Source organism: Plectropomus leopardus, chromosome 5, assembly GCF_008729295.1.
Source record: "Plectropomus leopardus isolate mb chromosome 5, YSFRI_Pleo_2.0, whole genome shotgun sequence".
NCBI classification, from domain to species: Eukaryota; Metazoa; Chordata; class Actinopteri; order Perciformes; family Serranidae; genus Plectropomus; species Plectropomus leopardus.
The window spans coordinates 30,673,512-30,696,223 of NC_056467.1; the positions used below are offsets into that span (position 1 = coordinate 30,673,512).

At 39.2% G+C, this 22,712-nt stretch overlaps 1 protein-coding gene across 1 annotated transcript; it reads left to right on the forward strand.

Annotated features, from left to right (window-relative positions):
* The first annotated feature begins 11,171 nt into the window (after positions 1-11,171).
* On the forward strand, positions 11,172-19,640 carry ckmb (creatine kinase, muscle b). Its single transcript, XM_042486204.1, has 9 exons — positions 11,172-11,245; positions 12,709-12,821; positions 13,067-13,163; positions 14,581-14,735; positions 15,156-15,288; positions 15,894-16,065; positions 16,618-16,741; positions 17,263-17,452; positions 19,081-19,640. Exons 2-9 carry the CDS (start codon positions 12,729-12,731, stop codon positions 19,257-19,259), a joined length of 1,143 nt encoding a protein of 380 aa, XP_042342138.1. The 5' UTR covers positions 11,172-11,245; positions 12,709-12,728; the 3' UTR covers positions 19,260-19,640.
* The last annotated feature ends 3,072 nt before the right edge of the window (positions 19,641-22,712 follow it).

Genomic DNA, 22,712 nt, shown 5'->3' on the forward strand with positions numbered 1-22,712 from the left:
AACCTTCTAATACCTGCTGCTCAACACATACTCACCTATAAGGGTCAGCAGGACTGAGATCAGGGTCAGGGGGTCAAATGAACAGGTTCTTGTGAAGTTGGAAAAGGTGCCCCCCAAATCAGAGCAGTGTGAAGCTGACAGCGACGGATGATGTCTGAAAGGTGCAGGAAATAAGAGGAGAGCACTTTGAAGCTTCTTTCTCAGCAGCTTAAAACAAAGTACTGTGAAGAAAAGTTTTTGTTTCAGCTCCTGAACATGTTATAAATCAACTGCATACAGCACATACTGATCAACAGATACTATTTGTTAACTGCATGAAAGGCATAATCAGGCAGCACTGACAGTTTTTTTTGGCCCATCTATTGTGACTTGAAGATATCTCATTTACCATTATTACTTTTGAACAAATAAACAGATTTGACACAATCTGTGTCAGAATTTTGTGATCGCAGTCTTGTATGTACCAGCAGACACTCAGATCTAAGAGCCCTAAAACACCAAGCCGACAGTCAGCTTTTGGTCAATTTTGGACTGCGGGTAGAGCGTCTGTCGCCCTAGTTTTTGTGGTGTGTTCCACACTGTTGGCGCCAGTTGGCCCTTGTTGGATGTTTTGGGGGACAATTCAGCATGATGAATCAGTATCAGAGACGGAAGAGCCCATCGGCAAACAAAATCACTCTGATTGGCGGTCCAGCTCTCACACAAGGAAAAACAGAAGTAAACAAAGCAAACAAACAACTAAAGTCAAGAGGGCATGAGATTGAAGCAAATTTTTGGCTGTAAAAAAATGTTTCTTTTTTGCCTTCTAGCTCTTTAGCAGAAACATATCATAACTGTGTTACTCTTCACAAGTGCATAGTAATTTTTTTCTTTCAACATTGTGATATATTGTCAATGTGCTACCTGGGTAACTAGTGTCTTAAATCTGTCCTGTCAGTCTTCCAGTTTCCCTTTTTGAATGACGAATACAGACAACCACTATCTGCTGCTATGGAGAGCTATTAGTTGGCTGTTAGCTGTAGATTTTGCAGTGTGTTCAAGTGCAACTTTTGGCAGGAACACAGGCGACGCAACTTCATCGTCACTAGTTCTTTGATGTTGGTTTGGTGCGTCTCAGCCTCATAATGGTTCACAGGGCTGAGTTTAATCACTAAAACCAAAATGAGAACAACATTTAACACCCTAACATTGCATTTTAAACCTACATTCTATAAAACCTGTTTTCATTTAATAGAACAAGCCTAATCTCTACATAGCATTAAATGATGTAACAAATGCCATATAAATCTGAAGTTATCTCATAACAAGTACAAAGCACAACAAAGAATTAAATAATTCAAAATTATTGGGTTCCAACTTTTGTTATTTGACTGTTTTTGATACTGCAACAAAATGATTTGGGTGTGAAAGTCTTGAATCTTAATCTTGGTTTGTTATACAGCACTTTAAGTGTTAACTCTTCTCTCCAGTTGTTTCCTCTGGGAACTGGACTCCTCACTTAGTGTCATTAAACTATGCAGAGCCACCGCACATTCTTTCCTCAACCTTTGACCTCTGAGCAGAAAATAGAAACTACTTTATTTGTTCATCTGTTGCAGTGAAAATATTTATATACTAATAGCTGCAGTCCACAAGGATACAACTGAAATTAGGCCCTGAACTGAACCAATTATCTCCACGATTTAGCTTCTCAGTTATGTACGTCATTTTGCTTGTTTCTTTAGGTAAATATTAACTGTTCTCTATTGTTGACAACACTGCAAAAACTTGTGTTTTTTTAGTTTGTCTAGACTGAAGACCAGCGGGCACAAAATTTGTTTTAATGTAAAATCTCCTGATTGAAAAGCTAAGCCTCGCTAAATCAGTTCAGCTTTCAAAATCTCTTCATAAAGCCCACTGACCTCTATAGTAGCTGTTAAGTCTTTGTTCTTAAGTCCAGTATTATTGACTCATTAACTGTTGACTCCATTTATTGTTAACTCATGCTGTGTTTCCTTTTCTTCCTTTTATGTTCTGCAAAGTTCTTTAGTTATTCTTAAAAGTTATTCCAATATTCTCTGTGATGTTGATTTGTCTGTATCAGCTAAGCACACACACACACACACACACACACACACACACACACACACACACACACACACACACACACACACACACACACACACACCAGATCAATAAGACAGCTGATATCATGATTGAATATGTCGCACTGTTGCATTTTGCAGTCACCTCACAGTTGCAGAGCTGCAGCGTCCTACTCTGAGGACACATTAGCAGCAATGCCTATCATTACAATGTCAACACTAAAAATAATAACAGCATGTTGACTGTGCATGCAAACAATTTATCCTCTATTTTTTTTAAATCCACACACAATCGATTAAAAGATCAGATTCTTGACAAAAGGGTTGCTGCATGCAGCCACCAAGAAAATATGATAATAAAAAACTACCTTCAATTCATTTCTGATGTTTTGTGTGTGTGTGATGTGTGTGTGTGGGGTTTCAGTTCAATACTGAGGTGAGACAGGCGGTTGGATTTCACTCTGGCAATACAATACTGCTGCTGACGCCCAACAGACAGCCGACAGCAGGAAGACATGACGATACATTCTGCAGTCAGATGTGTGTGTAAATATATATACGTGCACATCAACGTGCACAAAGATATGCACGAACAAAAAAAAAGAACACAGGTGTGCATGGTGAACATAACTGTGTGGATTTATACACGCAGACACATGTGATCCACATGAGTTTCCAACATCTCACTGATGTAAAATTAGAAATGAATGACTTATAGAATTAACTTACATGAGCCAACTTACAGCTGACCTGATTTATTTATTTTTTTGGCTTGCATGATTTTAAGTAACCTGTGTAACTGAATTTTTGTGGGTGCTTTCACTTGTGACAGTAGTTAAGGCTGAGACATTAAGGCCCAACCCCAATTCACCCCTTGCCCCTGTCACTTTGCGCTCACCCCTCTGTTATGCATGTTCACGTCTGGGGACAGGGTGTCCCAGTTTTCTATGAGATGGAGGGGGAGGGCGAAGTGTTAGGACTAGACCTCTCTCGAAACAGAGGTTTGTTAGAGCCACACTTCAAACCAAGTGCTCTGACATATCATCAGCAAGATGGCCGCACAAGCAAAAGAAACCCACAGACGTGTTTTCATAAGATCAATATAGCGGCTAAGGCTAAACTTGAAGCCACTGAGGGGCTGCCTAGACAGGCTACTAAACTGACGTGCTCGCATGCCTTCGTTCCATCGTTCTCTTCAATGAAACATGCAAGAATTCTGCTGAAAAGAACAGCCTGACCAGCTTAAGATGGTTTTGCTGGTTGACCAGCTTAAGGTATGTTTTCACATAATAGCTGAAACTGTCGGGGGTTGGGATCCCATGTTTCCCTCTGCTACCTTATCTGTGAAGCGCACAGTCTCTCCCTCACTCACCATACAGTGAAGCTTTGAGGTGCAAGGTGTCGGCATGGTGACTGTCACCCCCCCGCTGCTCCCACCAAACAAAGCTCTGATTATTAATTGTTGATTAATGGCAAAGCTCCGGAGCCCAGATAACTATTTTTAGTTATTATTTGGGACAGTCCTAATAATTTGATGTTAAATATTGATAAATCAAGGTCATGACTGACAGTACCAAACGGTTTAACTGATATAAAGCAGTGTGGCTTGCGATTGGACAGACTGGTGGTTGGAAAGGTACACAACACCAGCAGAGAGCTCTACTGCACAGACTCTGGCTCCAAATGACGTCACCAGCACAAGATGGCAGCAGCCATATCCAGGATATTTTGGCTTCATTTTTTGCACAGTAGGGCTAAACGGAGACACATCATCCATTTTTATTTGTAATCTGTGGTGCAGACTGGCAGGGTTGGAGCATGAGGTGCAGGGCACAGCTGGTGGCCTGGTACTGAAGCAGTGTTGTTGTTTTTTTATTGACTAAGCATGAAAATTAACTTATGGACAATTTTTAAGTGTCATGGCAACCACAAAAGGCTGCCTGTAGGTTATGCAAGGGAAATCACCACTGCAGAGGATGCAAATTCCCAACATTGAGCAATACTTTGTTTATGTAAACACCAGCATACTGATGACGAATCAGGGTCTTGAAGTGTTCTCCCATTTCATGGGGGAGGGATTTCATATCCTATCCCTTGTAGTTATATTCCAAGGGGCAAGGTGATACTCAAAAATAAGGACGAGGGGTAGAAATATGAATTGGGATTAGGCCAAAATATGTCATAAATATGTGAATAAATAAGCATTAAAATTACACATCATAAATAATGCCAGTCAATCCCTGGTATAATGTGTATACTCTCCTCTTTGAGTTATCAATTAAACCCCAACTGTTTTCTCTTCAGTGTCCAGTTATTCTGTCTACTTTTCAGCTGTCCTGCTGCTTTAGTGGATAAATATTTAAGTTTTGTAAGTCTGGTCAAGTGAAGGTGGGGGAACAGATGAATGGACAGTGGAATGGTAGGGGGGACAGACGGACTGACAGCTGAGTCGATGCAATTCAATCGGGTGAGCTGGTATTGGAGATGGGAGGACCTGATGAGGCGGCACTAAAGATAGAAATCAACGGTTCACCCCAGGCAAACTGCCACCCCCCCACCCATCATGAGTACCTCATGTTTCAGTGTGGGCTCACCACCTTCACCATCACCAAATCATCGAAATTCAAATTATTATACAAAAATCAGATAAATGAATCCAGTCGAATTAGAAGCTGTATAACGATGCCCAGCGCAGATGGGTGAATAATCAATAGTGTGATTCCTTTAGGCAGTTCAGCACCCAAACACAACTACTCATTTCACAACTATGAGAACACTTTCAGCTGTTCAGCCTGTGATGATTCTGTCATCAAATTAGGTGATGTCAACAACATTAGGAAATAATTTAAGTTTTTAAATGTTTAATAAAAATTATGCCACGCAAATTATGTTCTTCGTGTATTATAAACAAATCTACACAGTGTTCACTGCCAACTGCTAAACGTTTAAATGCTAAACGTTAAAATAATAATGTGCCCATGACTCTGCACTAATCACACGAGAAAAAAGCTTAATTTACACTAGCTGACAGCAACAGCGACGTAGCAACAATGCCAGCTGTGTGGACAAGAAAAAAAAGAAGAAAGGCAAGCAAGAAAAAAGAGAAAAAGGCAAGCTTGAGCAGTTCATCGACGCATCTGACACATGTTGCACAGTGCACATGCGGGCAGTGAGTCCTGAGCCACAGACTTTGAAATGCTTCGCAAAGAACATCAAAAAAGTGCTATGTGGTCTCACTTTGAGTAAAATGTCAACTTTGTGACAGTGCATTGGTTTACTCCAATAAATCATTTGAAATATAAGCATCCCACACTGATGTTGAGTGATGCGAGTGACAATATAAGTGCAAGCCAGACTACACAGCAGCAACAGCAAATATCAATAAGGGCTTTCACTCTGAAAAAGTGTGTAACAGTTGGCAAGAAGGCACCGTTGTGTGCTTTGTTTTGTTTGACGTTTGAATGTGGTTTTGCCCCATGTTTAAACTCTCTCTAGTGAGGCAGGGTGAAACAATAATGTTATGAACATGGACTTAAGAGAATCTTAGATACTACATCATCACAATGAAATTTCAAATTGAAAAAAAAAGGCCACCAGTCACAAAAATGAACCAAAGTGATTTTACACATTGAGAATGGCTCCTCATTCTCCTGTCCACTCATATTTATTGATATTAGTATGACAGTGAAATGTTTTAGTAGAAAAGGCAGCATATCGTTTGTTTTTGTGAACAACTGAATGGTTGTGTTGCTCTAAATGTTGCTGCTGTAAAGAATTGTGGGATGGCAATTTATTTTTTCTTTTGGTTTTGGATGGTCCAGTGTGTCCTATGCTGAAGGAGATTAGAATGGAAGCATTGCTAGGCAGAAAAAGACTATTAAACTGAAGCCCAGGCCTCAAGCAAATGAGAAGCGGGTGACACAGCGACACAACAATCCACCTTGACAACCCAGGCAGCAATATTTTTCCTCCATAACATATCTGGGGCAGCTAATCAGTATCACACAGTGTAAACATATGTTGTAGAGGAAATAGAAAAAGATTCAATGATGTGTACAAGCATACACAAAGCCTCACATCTCATTGGCCAAAACACGGTCACGCCTTTTCATTCAGCCCGGCTCATTCCACTGCAGCACTTTTCATCGTGTGACCATCTTAACATGCACACATTGACAGAGTCGTCTTACAAATGCCTGGGTCTATTTGTGGTGCTCCCCAAACTGTTAACATGATTTTTTCCTGCTCTGGTTCAGGACTCAAATGTCTGAAACAGTAAGTCCCGGTCATATCTGAGGAATCCAAAGAAGGTATGAGGGCTTCTGCTGTTTCGTGAGATCATCAGATTCTTTCATCCAAGAATTACTTTGAGTTTTATGAAGTTATATCTTTAAATGTGGAGCATAGAGGTGTTCAGCTCAAGTTTACAACACAACACTAACATCAAGTCTGTGAAATACAGTGTCATGATAAACACCAACAAGAAGCACAACAACTAACCTTCAGGAGGACCACATCTTGTACTTTTTTAATTCTTGTCATACTGTGTTTTACATAAACCATTTTTGTGTTTTCTTTCACTCGTCTCTCTCACAACAGGAACCACAAGGACAAAATACGGACCTATAGGTTGCTGTATAATGTAGATAGAAACATTCCAAATGTGCGTCAGTGGAAGCTGTCAGTTGTCAAGACTGCCAGTTGTTCCTGGCAACACCCATGTGTGAATGTGTGAATGCATGTAACCCTCAACTGCTCCCTAAGGCGCCCTGCTGTGAATAAGAATCCGCTATCGGGAGGACAACCAGCTCAGGCAAACTTTATAAAATATATGCAATGAATGCTTCAGAACTAAATAAACTTCTTTAATACCATGACTTCTTGTATGTATGTACGTTTACTCACACACATAATGCATCTAAACATATTAACAGAATCACATACTACATATACAACCTCAAATGTCAAATTAAAAGCAAACACCCAAAAAATACCAGAAAGGCTGAAAACTTTTCAACAACAATCTAACAATATTAGCTTTACAGAGGTCGTATTAAATGGAAGACGATATTATGCAGATATTTAACACTTTCAAACCTGAGCAAATTGACTTGAATACTTTCAAAAACATGGAAAGAAGGCGATGAGCATCTTAACAAGAAATGACCCAAAAAAATTAGCAAGAAATTGGTAAAAAGTAACAAGAAAATTAAGAAAAAAAAAAAAAAAAAACAGGGAAGGAAACAGGAAAGTATCCAAAATAAAAAATAAGAATATATATAAATAATAAATATACATCTTCCTATAACCTTAATTTATATGTATAGTTATAATAATCATTAATATATTTTTGTTAACATTTTTTCCAAGTTACTGATAATACAGTGTCTTGTCACCTTTCACTTTTTTGTGTGTGTGCAATTTGCAGGACATTTCATGCCAAGTTGCTGGTTGCCTTTTTGCCATGTTTTGAAAGAAATCAAACCAATTTGTTCACAATTTGTTTCAAAGGATTAAATGCTTGTGAAAGGCATCTGAAGGCAGCACAAGAAAACTGATGTCGATGCAGGTTTCAAAGGGTTAATGTGCAAGTTTCCACCGCCTGTATGCATGTATGGATGCATGCACACATTTGCGAATGCACAAACTTTACCAACTCTACAATCTCATATGCAATTCATAACACAGAGTGGTCTGTGCAAACCATTTCCTCCCTTATCCTGCTCCCTCATATGGATCAGAAACTCTTGTCTAAAATTTCCTCACAAAGACTTAAGAGGACTTTAAATGCATTACATTTAAATATGCTTTTGGATAATATGCACACTAATCCCATTAAAGTGTTAAACCATTGATTGATTTTTGCACACTCTGTTTATGAGATTCAGTTGGAATCACTATAAATGATTCACAGTGTTCCTGGTTACATAACTGTCCTTGGTGCCTGTTTCCCCGGGGCAGCTGCAGGGTGCTAGGGCTGTGGAGGGTGGTAAGGGTGTGGGGTGCTGAAGGATACAATGACAGTCTAAACTGGGATACTGGATCTGTTCCACAGAGGCAAAATACCTACAGAAGTAACTGGTCTGAATGAGCAGAAGACACACAGCACATATCATGCTTCAGTCAGCGTGACCTTTGAGTGTTACTGATGGGGCTTTGTGATATAGGATTTAGTGGAGGCTAACAGTGTACTTTTGTGTGAAATAGTCTTAATGTATCATTTTAGGTTGCTACAAGTCCACGATGGTATCTCACAACTACTGGCGTCACACGTCATGTACTCATAATTTGAAGACAAAGCCAAAAACTGGTCACGCTACAGCTGTGAAACTGGAGCTGACATGAACACAACAGTCACCTGAAAAGTTGTTCATTTAGCCAGTTTATCGCATAAAGTTGAGGGATATCCATCACTTGACTTTGAATAACCACATTTATATGTTAAGAAACTGGTTGTGATTATTTGGTTTATAGAATTGATCATCATCAGCATAATGCTCAGGTTCAACGAGTTTAATGCATGGATACATTTTCCACATTTGTGGACAATAATGTTTTCATAAATTCAGAATATATTAAGAGAGTCTGGATACAGCCATGGAGGCGGGGCCCCGTTCATTCCTATGAGACCTGCTCATTGATACATGAAGCAAAAAAAGCTCTTTTTTTTTTTTCAGGGATCTATGAGCCCATGAGGCTCGTGCACTACAGGCTTATACTGAAAGTATGTGCTTTAATAGTTAATGTATCCGTATAATAAACATCTGCGCTCTTCTTCTCTGTTATGTTTTGGGGAAACCTGGATCCTATGTAAGACTGCTGTCTGCGTCAGTGTCTCTCAGCTCCACCCTGCAATTTCTACTTTGTCACATGATGTGTGTATGATTTAATATGTGTCTGCAGATAGATTAGTCAGGTCTATCACATTACCGGTGTGGGGTAATGATGCTGGCACTCATACAGTGAAGAACTGGACTCAAGGTTTCACAATTAGTATATATAATTAGTAGAGTATCACCCTCTGGGAGCACAGGTCTGAGTAATGGTCTTTGCAATGGACACAAAGTGATACTCAGGGTCCCCAAACATTTTCATGGACAAAATTTCAAAACTTTTCCATTACTTTTCAGGACCTATAATAAAAATTTCCATGACTATTCACAACATATGCTCCGTACTTTCAAAGTACCAATTTTAACAGTTGTGTGTGAATATGAAACTTCTCAGAAAACCACAGAGCACACACACACTCAAGACGGGCTGAGCAAGCTGTGCACTTACAAATACTCAAACATTTTAATACCTATACAAACACACTGGAATTCATGGTTTCTCTGCGCTCACTTGCCAAATGTCTGAAGTTTGGACAGCCTGTCACTATGCATCACTACATGACTTTCAACACAGGCAGCAGTAGCACAAATCTGAAAGTTACACATACAGATACAGAAATCCAATCTATAATCTTGAATTTTATGATGATGTAATATAAGACAACACGGTTACTATTACTCCTAAATATGATGACAGATTTCCAGATACTCTGCTTCACTGACTTACCCAAGGACACTTATGAAACATGGAGGAGAGACTCAGTACAGTACACGTGCACGCATGCCAAACCATCAGAGCCACCTGCTCCTCTTAAACAGACCTGTTCAAAACAGCTTGATCCCTTATCAAACATAAAGCTGCACTTTAATGTAAAAAAAATGTTAATTGGATGTGCTTTAAAAATTTTCATGTAATTTTACTATTCTGTAAATACTGGACATATGAATTACTGCAATATTAATTCCACTGCATGGAAATCTGATTTAGCAATTCAGTTGCCAGAAAAAAAATGTTTGCATTTAATGTTTCTGTGAACCCCGGATATGTTAAATTTGAGTTTCATATATTGTGAAATGTTATTTTTTTGTTTTATGTTTTATGTTACAACAGTGCTGTGATTAATGCATGGTTAAGTTTAGGCACAAAAAACACTTGGTTGGGGAAACATTATGTTTTGGCTTAAAGGTCCAGTGTGTAGGATTAAGGGGAATATATTGGCCGCAATGGAATATAATATTCATAACTATATGTCTGTTGGTGTAAAATCGCCTGAAAATGTGAGACGTTTTTGTTTTTATTGCTAAATTAAAATTACCCATTTATATCGAGGTCTATTTACACTGTGATGAGTTGGTCCTCGCTACAGAGCATGCCATGTTGTTTCTACAGTAGCCCAGAATGGACAAACCAAACACTGACTCTTGACAGGGCCATTCATGTTTTTGTGTCGACCACTTTAGTTTACCTACACGCTTGACACGCAAGAAGTGTCAGTACTGCAACCTCACTGCTAGATGCCACTAAATCCTACACACAAGACCTAAAATACATAGTTTGGTTGACACAAACACAGCAGGACAACAGTTTTTTTATTTGTTTGTCTTCAACGGTGGCTTGCTGTTTTGCTGCCTAGCAGCCGTCTCGCCACGGTGTCACGATATCCACCATTCCCTCCTCCTCATGAGAAACTCAGCTCGTATACATGTAATCTGAACTCTGTCATACATATGAAATGTACAAATGTAACATATCCGTGGTGTGCAGAAATGTACATGGCCGACATTTTATCCTGGGCGACTAAGCTGGATTTGAAATTCAAATTTTTGATGCAGTTTAACCATCATATGAAGATTTTAAGCCTTTTCTACAGTTAGTGTCATTGGAAATCACTCGGCACAAGGTTAAAACACTGGACCTTGCCTTCGCTGCAGAGATTTTGCGAATCTAATTTCACCACATTTCAGTAATGACTGTGCATGCATTGAATATATAAATGTGTGATAAATGTATGAGTGTGCATGTAAGCGATGCTGTCCAGCACTGTTACGTCCTGCAGGCTCTCAGCAGCTACGAGCAGGCAGCAGGTGAAAGGTTGGACCGGGTGGCTGCAGCTGTCTGTTCGTTCTTGCCTTTTAGAAACTCACCCGGGCACAGAAGACCCCCTACAACCAATCAGATGAGGGGACCCTGTGTCTAATCGTCCAATAGGGACAGAGATCTGGGTATAAAAGCTTAAGCCCATCACCTGGCAGATTTGGGCAACCCCTACATTTGGTGGACAGGATCTGATCCCGGGATCTGTTACCTCTTTCTTTTCTCCAAAGCAGGTAAAAACTGATGCATTAGAAAGCCTTTTTCAAAAATCCAAGGGGAAGACTGTGGTGATTTTTCTTTAAGTGCGGACAGAAACCTCTTCCTGACCAAACCTCCTGAAAACCAGATTGTTTTTTTAAAAACATTTTTAACCAAATATCTGTCAGACAGATTGGTGACCTCTGGAACCATGAAATTTTTTCTCTCCTTGCATTTTTGTCTTGGATTCCTCCAAAGTTTTGCACATTTTTCTTGATATGGAAACTACTAAAATTGACTCTGATTTGTTCTTCGATCAGTGCTCACTGTAGTGAAACTTGGATTCCGGTAGCACTATCCACTGGTAAAAGGACAGTTATGTGTGCGGCGATGCAGTGTCACTGAAACAGTTGTGACTATCAGCTGTTGCTGACACTAGCAGGGCAGACCTGATGTGTGTCTTTGAATAGTTTAGGAGCGCTTGATTTAGTCATGGAACTTGCGGGGCCATCTGTGAGGCATGCAATGCTTTGACCTTTGAGTGCACCAGGTGTCATCAATCAATCGCACCTCCAGCAACTGACTTTGACCTCTGTCTGACGGAGAGAGAGATCAGCTGTCGGTTTGTTCTGACTGATTCTGCAGCTGCAGCTCTGCATTTACATTTTTTTTTCTGAAAGCATTTTGTTTTTACAAACTTCCAAACTTGAGACATGTGATTGTTTGGGTGGTAAATTATGTCTTCAAAAAGGCTTTTATAGATCAATTACAATGCAAAGCAAAAAACAAAAAGAAAAAATGTCAAATATTACTAAATTAAAACCACTTGACATTTTAAGCATCTGCATTTCTGTGCTTTGAAACACTGACTCAGTTTTAAAGTTTTGTTGCTTCTTGTAACAAAGTACTTCCTCTGCTATCGATGTATCACAGCTTAGCTCGGCCACTAAGTTTGCATCAGTCTGAGGCTGAATGGAGCGAGAGAGAAGAGGGATCATTCCTGTAGCTCCCCTGGAGAGATGGGAGGGGTGCAGGACAAGAGGCGTCACGGCCACGCTATTAATAATCCTCCATGTGAGAGGGGGACAGGTGGCGAGACAGTCAGAGAGGCAGCATGTAGACAGAACAGCTGACAGAGAGAGAAAAGAGTGAGACAGAAAGAGAGGAGAATGAGAAGGTTTCTTCTCTTCACCAGAAGACTCATAGATAAGGCACTTGAAAAATATGGAGAAATACCAGAAAAGGAAAATGGTATTCATTGCTATGCATCAAAGAAACATCATTTTTTGACAAATACATCTTGTAGCAAGTAAAACTATAAAACCACATTTTTTTAGGGCTGCTTCGATAACATTCCTCTGATTTAACACAATAAGGAAAAAAGTGCCTGATTATGGTACAGACCAAAGTCATTCAAATAACACTAATATACTACAAATGAGTCTACAGGCACTGCAGACTTGCACAAATAATACCTCTTTTGCTCGTGTTTCATCAGGTGGAGTAAGAATCGCAGCCATGGCGAAGAACGTTCACAACGACTACAAGATGAAGTTCTCTGTGGATGACGAGTATCCCGATCTGTCCTTGCACAACAACCACATGGCCAAGGTACAAAATCTACAGACATGGTTGGCCCATGGCCGCACAACCCAAAACACACATCCTGCAACAGGCACCTATAAACTGCAGCATATTGCTTTATAGAAAGGTGTGACTTTTCTGTTCCAAAATGTACCTCAGATGAGACAAGTCACCTAAAAATTCTTCACTGTGACAAGCACAATTTAAAAAAACGACAGTGGACATCATGTGACACAATCACTGACCTGCACTGGGTGTCATCTGCTTCACAGGTGCTGACCAAGGACATCTACAGCAAGCTGAGGGGAAAGTCCACCCCCAGTGGCTTCACCGTGGATGACGTCATCCAGACTGGTGTTGACAACCCCGGTAAGAAGGAGCATGACATCACAATTAAAACGCACCACCAAAGACAGGGGAACTCAAATGAACTGAAGCAAATAATTCATGACCCTCACTAGATGTCTTCAAAGCTTCATGGGAGGTCACAAGGCTTTCTTGGTTTTCAGGGGTGATTTTCAGGGGTGTGAGAAAACTCTACATTAGGCTGAAATCTCAGCATTTCATTCATTCAATTGTTGTTTCATAAAGTTTCGATAATTATTTATGACACAAACTTAAAAAAGAAATCCCACAGAATAAGGGCACGGCAAAAACCTGCGCATAAATATATATTCTAAAAGTCATCACTCTCTGCTAAACAGAAAGTGCACTTAAAACAGCAGGACAACCCCTTAAAGCCACATCATGTAGGATTTCTGTTCCGTGCCCTTTGGCACCCACTGATGGTCTTCAAGTGCAACTCCACTGTTTTAAATCATAGCACTGTTACAACTCCCCCTCACAGACAACGTGCATTTGACGACAAGCTGAGGGATGCAAAGCCGGCAAAGACGTTCTGAGAGGCCAAAGAATCATGTCAATTGACGAGATACAGAAATATTGCCAAATTTATTATAAAAAATAACAACCTGATAACTATGATAACAGAGCCAACAACAACAAAGTGCAACAACCAACATAAAGCTTGCAAAAGAGCATATCATTTACTTGTGTGACAGTAACGGAGCTAGCTTGGTGTCAGACTTAAAGGCCTGAAACTCCCGCCAACATGTAAAAGTCCAGCTTCATGCCAAGCAAGCAGGGAACGTTCCCATAACATTGGCTAACATTACCTACAAGTTGCAATAATGTTTTAAAGAACACATTTGAATCTAATGTTTAAAGAACGTTTTATGGATGTTCATTATTTTAAATAACATTCCTTTGAGACTAAGACATGTCGTTAGAACTGCAACATTGTGAGGATGTTTTGGTGATGTTGAGAGATGACAGATCATAGATAATTTTCTTTTATAAAACTTTCCCACAATGTTACATGAGAACACAGGAAGAACGTTTTCAAAGTAACATTTAGAAAATGTTGAGGACTGAGATTACAGACCTTTTTTTCTTTTTTAATGAAATTATAATGTGATGTGACTCAACTTTGAAACTGCTATTTAAGGTGGAAAAGCTACATAATGTTGCTTTAAAGGCACAAATTGGTTTATTCCACCCTTGGGTGGGCTTAGTCTTTAAACAAAGTAAAAACATGTAAAACAAAATATTCAAAAGTGCGTGAAAGAGACAAGAATCAAGAGAGGGAGGACAGGGGGCCCCCACAGACAGCTTATGTACAGGGCCCAGAAAAAGGGTGCTACGTCCCTGCCTCCTCACATATAATCTTTAATCTGAACTGGGCATTAATATCACAAACCTCCTCTTCCTCCCTCGTGTCCCCAAGGTCACCCCTTCATCATGACCGTGGGCTGCGTTGCTGGTGATGAGGAGTCCTACGAGGTCTTCAAGGACCTGCTGGACCCCATCATCTCCGACCGTCACGGTGGATACAAGCCCACCGACAAGCACAAGACCGACCTGAACTTCGAGAACCTGAAGGTGAGCAGATATTGTCGTTTTCATTGTATTATAGATCAGCACGGCTTTAACCGTTTGAGACCTGAGCAACTTGACGGGATTTCTTTCAAAAACATGGAAAGAAGGTGATGAGCAACAAAAGAAATTAACCAAAAATTAGCAAGAAATTTGTAAAAAAAAGAACAAAAAAAAAAACATGAAAATTATTCTTTTAAAAACCAAACCAAAACAAAACAAAAAAGACTTTTAACATAACATTTAACAACATAACACAACATAATTTTAAATATGTATGTATTTTAAATATGTAATTATCAAAATAAAGAATATTTTTTTCCGTAGACAATTTACCCTAGCTTTTTTAAAAATAATTTTCTGGAACAACTACTTTCTAGCAATTTAATTTCTTATCAAGTTGCTTGTTGCCCTTTTGTCTCTCAGGGTGGTGATGACCTGGACCCCAACTACGTTCTGTCCAGCCGTGTCCGTACCGGCCGCAGCATCAAGGGATTCACCCTGCCCCCCCACAACAGCCGTGGAGAGCGCAGAGCCATTGAGAAGCTGTCCATTGAGGGTGAGTGTCAAAATATCACTGGTCATATGTAACTAAGTGCATTTACTCAACTACTGTACTTAAGTACAAGTTTGAGGTACTTGTACTTTATCTGAGTCTTTTCTTTTAGTGCTACCTTCTACTCCACCAGATATCAAAGGGAAATATTGTACTTTGAACTTCACTAAATTTATAAGACAGACTTTGTTACTTCATAGATACACAAAACTTACAAAGAGCTTATAAAATATTAATTTTGTTCTAAATTAAACTACAGTTTCTGAAAGTACAGCTGAAACAGCTGGGCAGTTTGCAACCATTTTATTATTTTTTGTGTGTAAACACATTTCATGGTTAGAGCTTCACAAATTTTAAAGATTTACTGTTTTTCTTTTAAAACATTTGAATAATTTTGAGATTTGTACTCATTTTCACAAACCAAACAATCAGTGGAATAATAGAGAAAATTACCATCAGTTATCAGTTAACCCTTTAATACCTGGACAAATTGGCAACGGGAAAAATACTTTCAAAAACATGGGAAGTTTGTGTGGTATTAGCGCGTTTACTTGAGTAATGTTCTGGATCTTACTGTCTAACTCCTGCCCTCTGTTCTCACCTCTCAGCTCTGGCCAGCCTGGAGGGTGAGTTCAAGGGAAAGTACTATCCCCTGGATGGCATGACCGACGCCGAGCAGGAGCAGCTGATCGCTGATCACTTCCTCTTCGACAAGCCCGTGTCCCCCCTGCTGACTTGCGCTGGTATGGCCCGTGACTGGCCCGACGCCAGAGGCATCTGGTAAGAGACACACACACAAACACACACAGATAAGAAATGACATAAAAAATCTGATTACAAATTAGACTCTATTGTGTCCCCCCCAGTTTAGAAAGCAAAAACAATAATCAGATGCCATTATCAACTGTAAAAGCAGATTTTCTGTGCCTATATAAACACACACTCACTACACAAACGACCCCCTCTGAGCTCCATCTGCCCTCCCCAAGCCAACCTTTAAGACCTCACCATCTGTCTCTTCCTCCCACAGCCCTAATATTTAAAATCCTGATTATTCCTGTTTTCAAACATCTGTTAAAGTGTGTCAGGAATACTGAAGCACAGTGTGCACAGCTGTAGGGCACACTGCCCTTTACAGTGGCCTATCATCCTGTAAATCCACCACTGTGCAGCTCAGATTATTCATTGTGAGCAATAGTGTTTTCTTCACCTTTCTGTGATGCTCTTTAAAAAAACTGTATTCATGTATTGTTGGGTCAAATTACTGGCTCATGAACATTATGGTCTGTATGTGTGAATCAAGTGAAACTGAGCTGAATTTTCCCCCCTCAGGCACAATGACAACAAGACCTTCCTGGTCTGGGTGAACGAGGAGGATCACCTGCGTGTCATCTCCATGCAGCTGGGAGGCAACATGAAGGAGGTCTTCAGACGCTTCTGCGTCGGCCTGCAGAAGGTGAAAACACAAAAACATGCATGCATTTTTTTTACAGTTCTGCAGACACATAAATCTGCGCAATTTAACCAGGTACAAGAGTTAAATTCACCTCCCATAATCAAAACGGCTTTCTATGGTTTCTTTCTTTGTGCTGCGTACACTGTCTAACTATTAAACCTTTTTATACAGACCTTTCATCAGTGGTGGAACAAGTACTTGGTGGAACAAGTACTTCAATCTTGTATTAACTGAAACAGTGTAAAAATACATTACATACATAGTTAAGTAAGAGTACAAAACATCAATATATACTTTTAAGCACCAAAAGTAAAAGTACTTCTTATGCAGAATGGTCCCTTTCAGAATACCGTATATTATATTATTTAATTATAACTACTATTGCATTAATGTATCCATTTAATGTTACATCTGGTAAAAATGCAGCTCATTTTAACTGGTTGGTCTGGTTAGTATTTAGAAAAATCTGTTGTTTTTTACAATCATGCATTATTAATTTCACTTTCCTCTTCACTGGTCAGATTGAGGAGATCTTCAAGAAGCACAACCATGGCTTCATGTGGAACGAGCATCTGGGCTACGTCCTGACCTGCCCCTCCAACCTGGGAACCGGCCTGCGCGGTGGTGTGCACGTCAAGCTGCCCAAGCTCAGCACACACGCCAAGTTCGAGGAGATCCTGACCAGGCTGCGTCTGCAGAAGCGTGGCACAGGTAAAACAAAACAAAAAAAAAAGTAAGAAAAACAGGTTAAATGGACTCAAGATAGTCACAAGTTTTCAAAAGCTTTCTAAATTAGATTATTTTGTATAATCTGCTCCAATTGTTTTTTAGTTAATATCATCATTATCTTCTACGTCTCTTTCCTGAATACCCAACATATCCTGAGAGATACATTTTCAGGAGGTAGTCAACTTAAATAGTTTTTCCCTCCGCATCTCAGAATTAATTATAAGGGAGAACTTCTTGCTGAAAATAAATTTGTTTAATTGAAACATTCATGCGAAACTCCAGTTAGTTTCACGGGAATATTCAGTCAGTGTCACCTCTTTCTCGGGGTCTTTTTGGGGTTAGCAAGTATGTTCATACATTGATGGACTACTACTTACAGGGGACAGGCCCCCCTAGCCTTCACCTGCAACATGCCACTCAACAGAAAGAGACCCTAAATGAGAAAGAAAGATAAAATGGCCACAAGGAGATGCAAAACAGCTGCAAAGAGACACAAAATGACCACAGAGAGAGAGAAAATGACTACAAGAAGATGCAAAGCAACTACAAACAGACAAAATATTTGTTAAACAGCTGCAAAGAAACAAGACCCTAAACTAAGAACTAAGACAGAAAACAACCAAAAAGAGGCACATAAGAGATGTGAAACAGCTGCAAAGAGACACAAGAAGACTCATGACAACTACAGAAAAGATGAAGTGGCAAAACAACCACAAAGATTCACAGACACAAAATGACTACAAAGTGACACATAACAACAAACAGACGCAAAACTATAAAGAGATGCAAAATGACAAAAGACACAAACTACAGAGAGATACAACCACAGACAGACAATAACTATAAAGAAACAAAAATTGACAACAAACAAAGTAAAATAACCTCAGACACAAAAACTACTGAGGTTACTCAGTACTTACTCATATTACTTAAAGGGCACAAAACTAGAGAGACACATAAAGACCGATGCTGCCTTCATGTGCTTACTTACAGTCGTAATTATGAGCGGGAAAATTGGGAAATGTTGAGAGCTGTGACGTTAGCGCGACGTTTCAGGGCAGTAGAAATGGTGGAAAGCATGGAAAGTGTCAACAACTGACAGTTATATATTTCGCTATTTTGTTCCTAGTAGCTAAGATTTCCTTTTGGTAGTTGCACATTTTAGCATATGCATCTATTAGCTGTAGCAAGCAAGCAGACATTTAACTATAAAGCATGCCAGGCGAGTATACTAGCATTGACCACATTAGTTAAGTTGCTGACTTGTCCTAAATGCCTAAACATGGCGGGAAAAAGTCAATGTTGTTTTTTTTTTTTTTTAATTCACGTGCAAGGAGGGCACGCACAATTGTGAAGCTTTCTCACTTTAAAAAAAAAGAAGAAAAAACAATTCACGTTCTATTAAATATAAATTTAGATCACATGTAAAGTGACTTAGATTAAATATATGAAAAAAATAGTAGGATATTTATGTAGGAAAGGTGGCAGGGCCTTTTGCATACCTGTCCCCGTTGTCTCCTGACCATACATGTTCTCCACAAAGTTTTCATGTTCTGGGTGACATGGTAGACAGAGGACTCAGCGTGCTCCCCTTCCTCCTGTCCCTCCAGGTGGTGTGGACACAGCCTCCGTCGGTGGCGTGTTCGACATCTCCAACGCTGACCGTCTGGGCTCCTCCGAGGTGGACCAGGTCCAGCTGGTGGTTGATGGCGTCAAGCTGATGATTGAGATGGAGAAGAAGCTCGAGAAGGGAGAGTCCATCGATGGCATGATCCCCGCCCAGAAGTAAAGAGGACAGACAACCAATGACCGAGTGACTGTCTGTTTTTTTTTTTTACATGATAAAAAATGAACTGGTAGCCTGGTTGTAAAGTTATCTTACTGGTTTCGGCCGACTGGCTACTTCCTGCTTACTTCTTTCCATCAAGAGGACACTCCACATTTCTGTCTCTGCGCCTTCCTTTCTTTCTTCCTCATCTTTTCCTTTCCTGCTTCTCTGGTTTCTAATTTCCTGTCACTTCAATCATCTCTCTCCCCATCTTCTTTGTAACATCCTGGGATCAATCCATGCATAGTCTAGTCACGGCTATGTATACGCACCAAAATGAAAACTTTTTTTGGTTGTAAAATATAACTGGACAATTAAATTATGCCCCATGTAACAATCAAACCTTCTCTCTCTCATATTTTCTTAACACACATTTTCCAGCCACTCATTACAGATTCACAGTGATGCTTACATAAACTGACAAAGTACATTTCAATATGTGCACAAGTAAACAAAATCCATAAAAAATACTGGACACAGACTATGGAGGACAACATTTGCCAAAATAAAAAAAAGAAGAAATTACTCAATAAATAATGGAAATAATAAAGAAAGAAACTTAGAAAAAAAGTATAAACTATCTAATAAATATGCAGGTTTATTTTGAGAATACATAAATATTTACAGAAATAGAAAATTAAAAAATATATATTTTTGTAGTAATATATTTTCACATTTAATGATTTCCCAGTTCATTTATTTATCTCTTTACAAGTATTTCTAATTTCCCTGTGTCTCCATTTAAAGAGATAAACATGAAATTGGGAAATAATTAAATATGAAAATATACAGAAATATTTTTTCAAATATATTATACATTTATTTTGCTATTTCTGTGCATATGCATTTACTGTCCAAATAAACCTGCACATTTAGTAGAGTATTTATTGTGTCATTTATGTATTTATTTATTTTTTATTATGGCAGATTTAGTCCTCCATAACCAAACCCCACAAAAGATTTCACCGATAACACAAAGAAACTGGTGCAATTTCACGCCAGACACATTAAATCCATACCTAAGATAATAAAATAGACATAAAATATGAAAGAGGTTGAAAGTCTTTATTTTTGTGTCACACATTATTTCCTAGGAGACATGCAGGATTGCAGGTCGATCATTTCCGTAATTTCAGCCCATAAGTTAAGTTTTTCTTGATAACAGCGACGGCTTCAAACACACTATACAACAGAACTGTAGCCTTAAAGCGTGGCCCTAACTGTATCTACAGAACAGGTTCAGAGAGTGAGGCCCAGTTGTACACAAAATAAAAACTGCAAAAACTAGCCCTAAATCACAGCTTCACATTTTCAGACAGTGGTGGATACCTGCTGCGGCTGAAATCTCCCATTAAACAGATAAATTCCTGCAGACTTTACAGCCGTAAAGATCAGAAATCTATCTTTCCTTTTACATATCAGTGTTTTTGTTAGATGCTGCATACTTTAAAAAGTACAAGTTATAGTTGCTTGGCTTTATAGAGTTACAATATAAGTACAACAACCTTTTGATATTGGAGTCGTCAGTCTCTGTGATCAGTTGGTCACTTTGCTCTGTAATGACAGCAAAGTGTCATCTTAAACTGCTGCCTCATCACATCGCATGCTTTGAAATTAAAGATTTTTAATGAGGCAGGAGTCTGATTGATTAACAGTTGTACAACTCTTGACAGTAATACTGGAATCTAATTTGTCAACAGTCACACGTCTCAGCAGGGCTGCGACCTGATTGGCCGACAGAAGGAAAAGTTTACAGTTTTGTGAATCAGAAGTGTTGCTGAGGTCAAGAGCTGGAAACAAATGTAACACTGGTTGAAAGAAAAGCTACAGTTGATACCTTTTATTTAAAAAATAACTTTTTGTCATATTTGCTAAAACTGTGACAGTACTACGTGAAACAGACAATGAGGGGAAAAAAAATCTGGGGTATGTTCAATATGAAAACAGTGTGCATCATTTTGCTACAGTTTCAAGATTTAATTACGTTTCTTTCTTAACAAATCAGCAGAGATGTGTATTCAACCCCAATTCTGGTAGATCTTAACTTATACTGTTTGTACATACAATTTTAGTTTTTAGTTCACGCCTGCTTTGGCAATGCAAGTTTTACCATCCAAATAAAGCCATTCTGAATTTGATTAAATCAAACCTGCCATATTAGCAGGCAGTGCTGAATATCACAGCAAGGTGTTCAACTTGCCACCGTTTTTGTTTAAATAAACATTTTGCTATGTTTTGTTGGGGCTCTGGCTCCGCCTAGTGCTCCTAAGGGCATTGGTAAGAATCCACTGATCTTGCAAATGCCATGAGGAGTACTAAAAGGAGCCAGAAAACCATGATTTTTTTCATGTGTTCTGTATTGTACAACAGTCACTTACAGTTTGATCAAATATGACAAAAAGTTATTTTTCTAAAAGTTTAAATTTGACAGAACTTTATGGAGACATATCGCCACTTTGAATTTTTGTACCGCATATTCCTTAATTAAGACGTACATGTAAGTAAAGGAGGGAAGGGCATTCAGAGTGTCAATTATTCATGTCAGTGGGCTTTAAATGTGTGAGGTGGTGTGATTTTTTAAAACAATTCACAAAAGAAAAGTACATCTTACAGTGGAAACAGACAACTTTTGAACTTTTACCCCCTTACGTATCAAAGTTGTGTTACTGTTGGCGATGCAGTCGCAAAGACAACCGGATCTCTTTCTGTTTTCCTCAGAGCTGCAACTACCAACATCACCGGACACAATGCAATTTATTTTACTCAGTTACTTCAGTTGTTCCACTACTGGAGACAGAAACTGCAAGGAATTGACAGTTATACTGGGAGGAGCTACCAGGGAAAACAAGAGCGCTATCCTCTTACTGTTTTTGTAGCGCAATAGTTCACACACTTCATTTGTGTCATAAATCAAGTCTTCATTTTCATTTCCCAGATCGTACCTGCTGACGGACAGAATTGCATAGTGAAAGCGAGGCTTATCTGGAGCCGAACTAAACGCAGATGGTGTCATTATTTTAGATCCATTACATTGCGCAATCTACATTTACTTCATGATGATAAGTAAAAGCAAAAAACATGTCTTTATCCACTTTACCAAAATGCTGCCGGTGCAGTACAGTACAATTCTGGCAAAAAAAAAAGTGCTCAGTTAATCTTAAAAACATATAAGCAATATTAAAAATTTAAAAAACAAGTTCAACAAGGAGCCGGTGGAGACGAAGATCACTCAAGTCTAGATTCTTGGTTTTGTGTCTGTATTGCACTACACATGAGGAAAGCGATGGTGGCGGCGTTCTGACAGACTGTGGTATTGTTAAGTGCTACCAGTAAAAACCCATCTCCTCCATTTACTCTAAACCAGTAAGAGCAACTAAAGAAGAAAACACAATACACTGAAATAGGTGCAAAGTC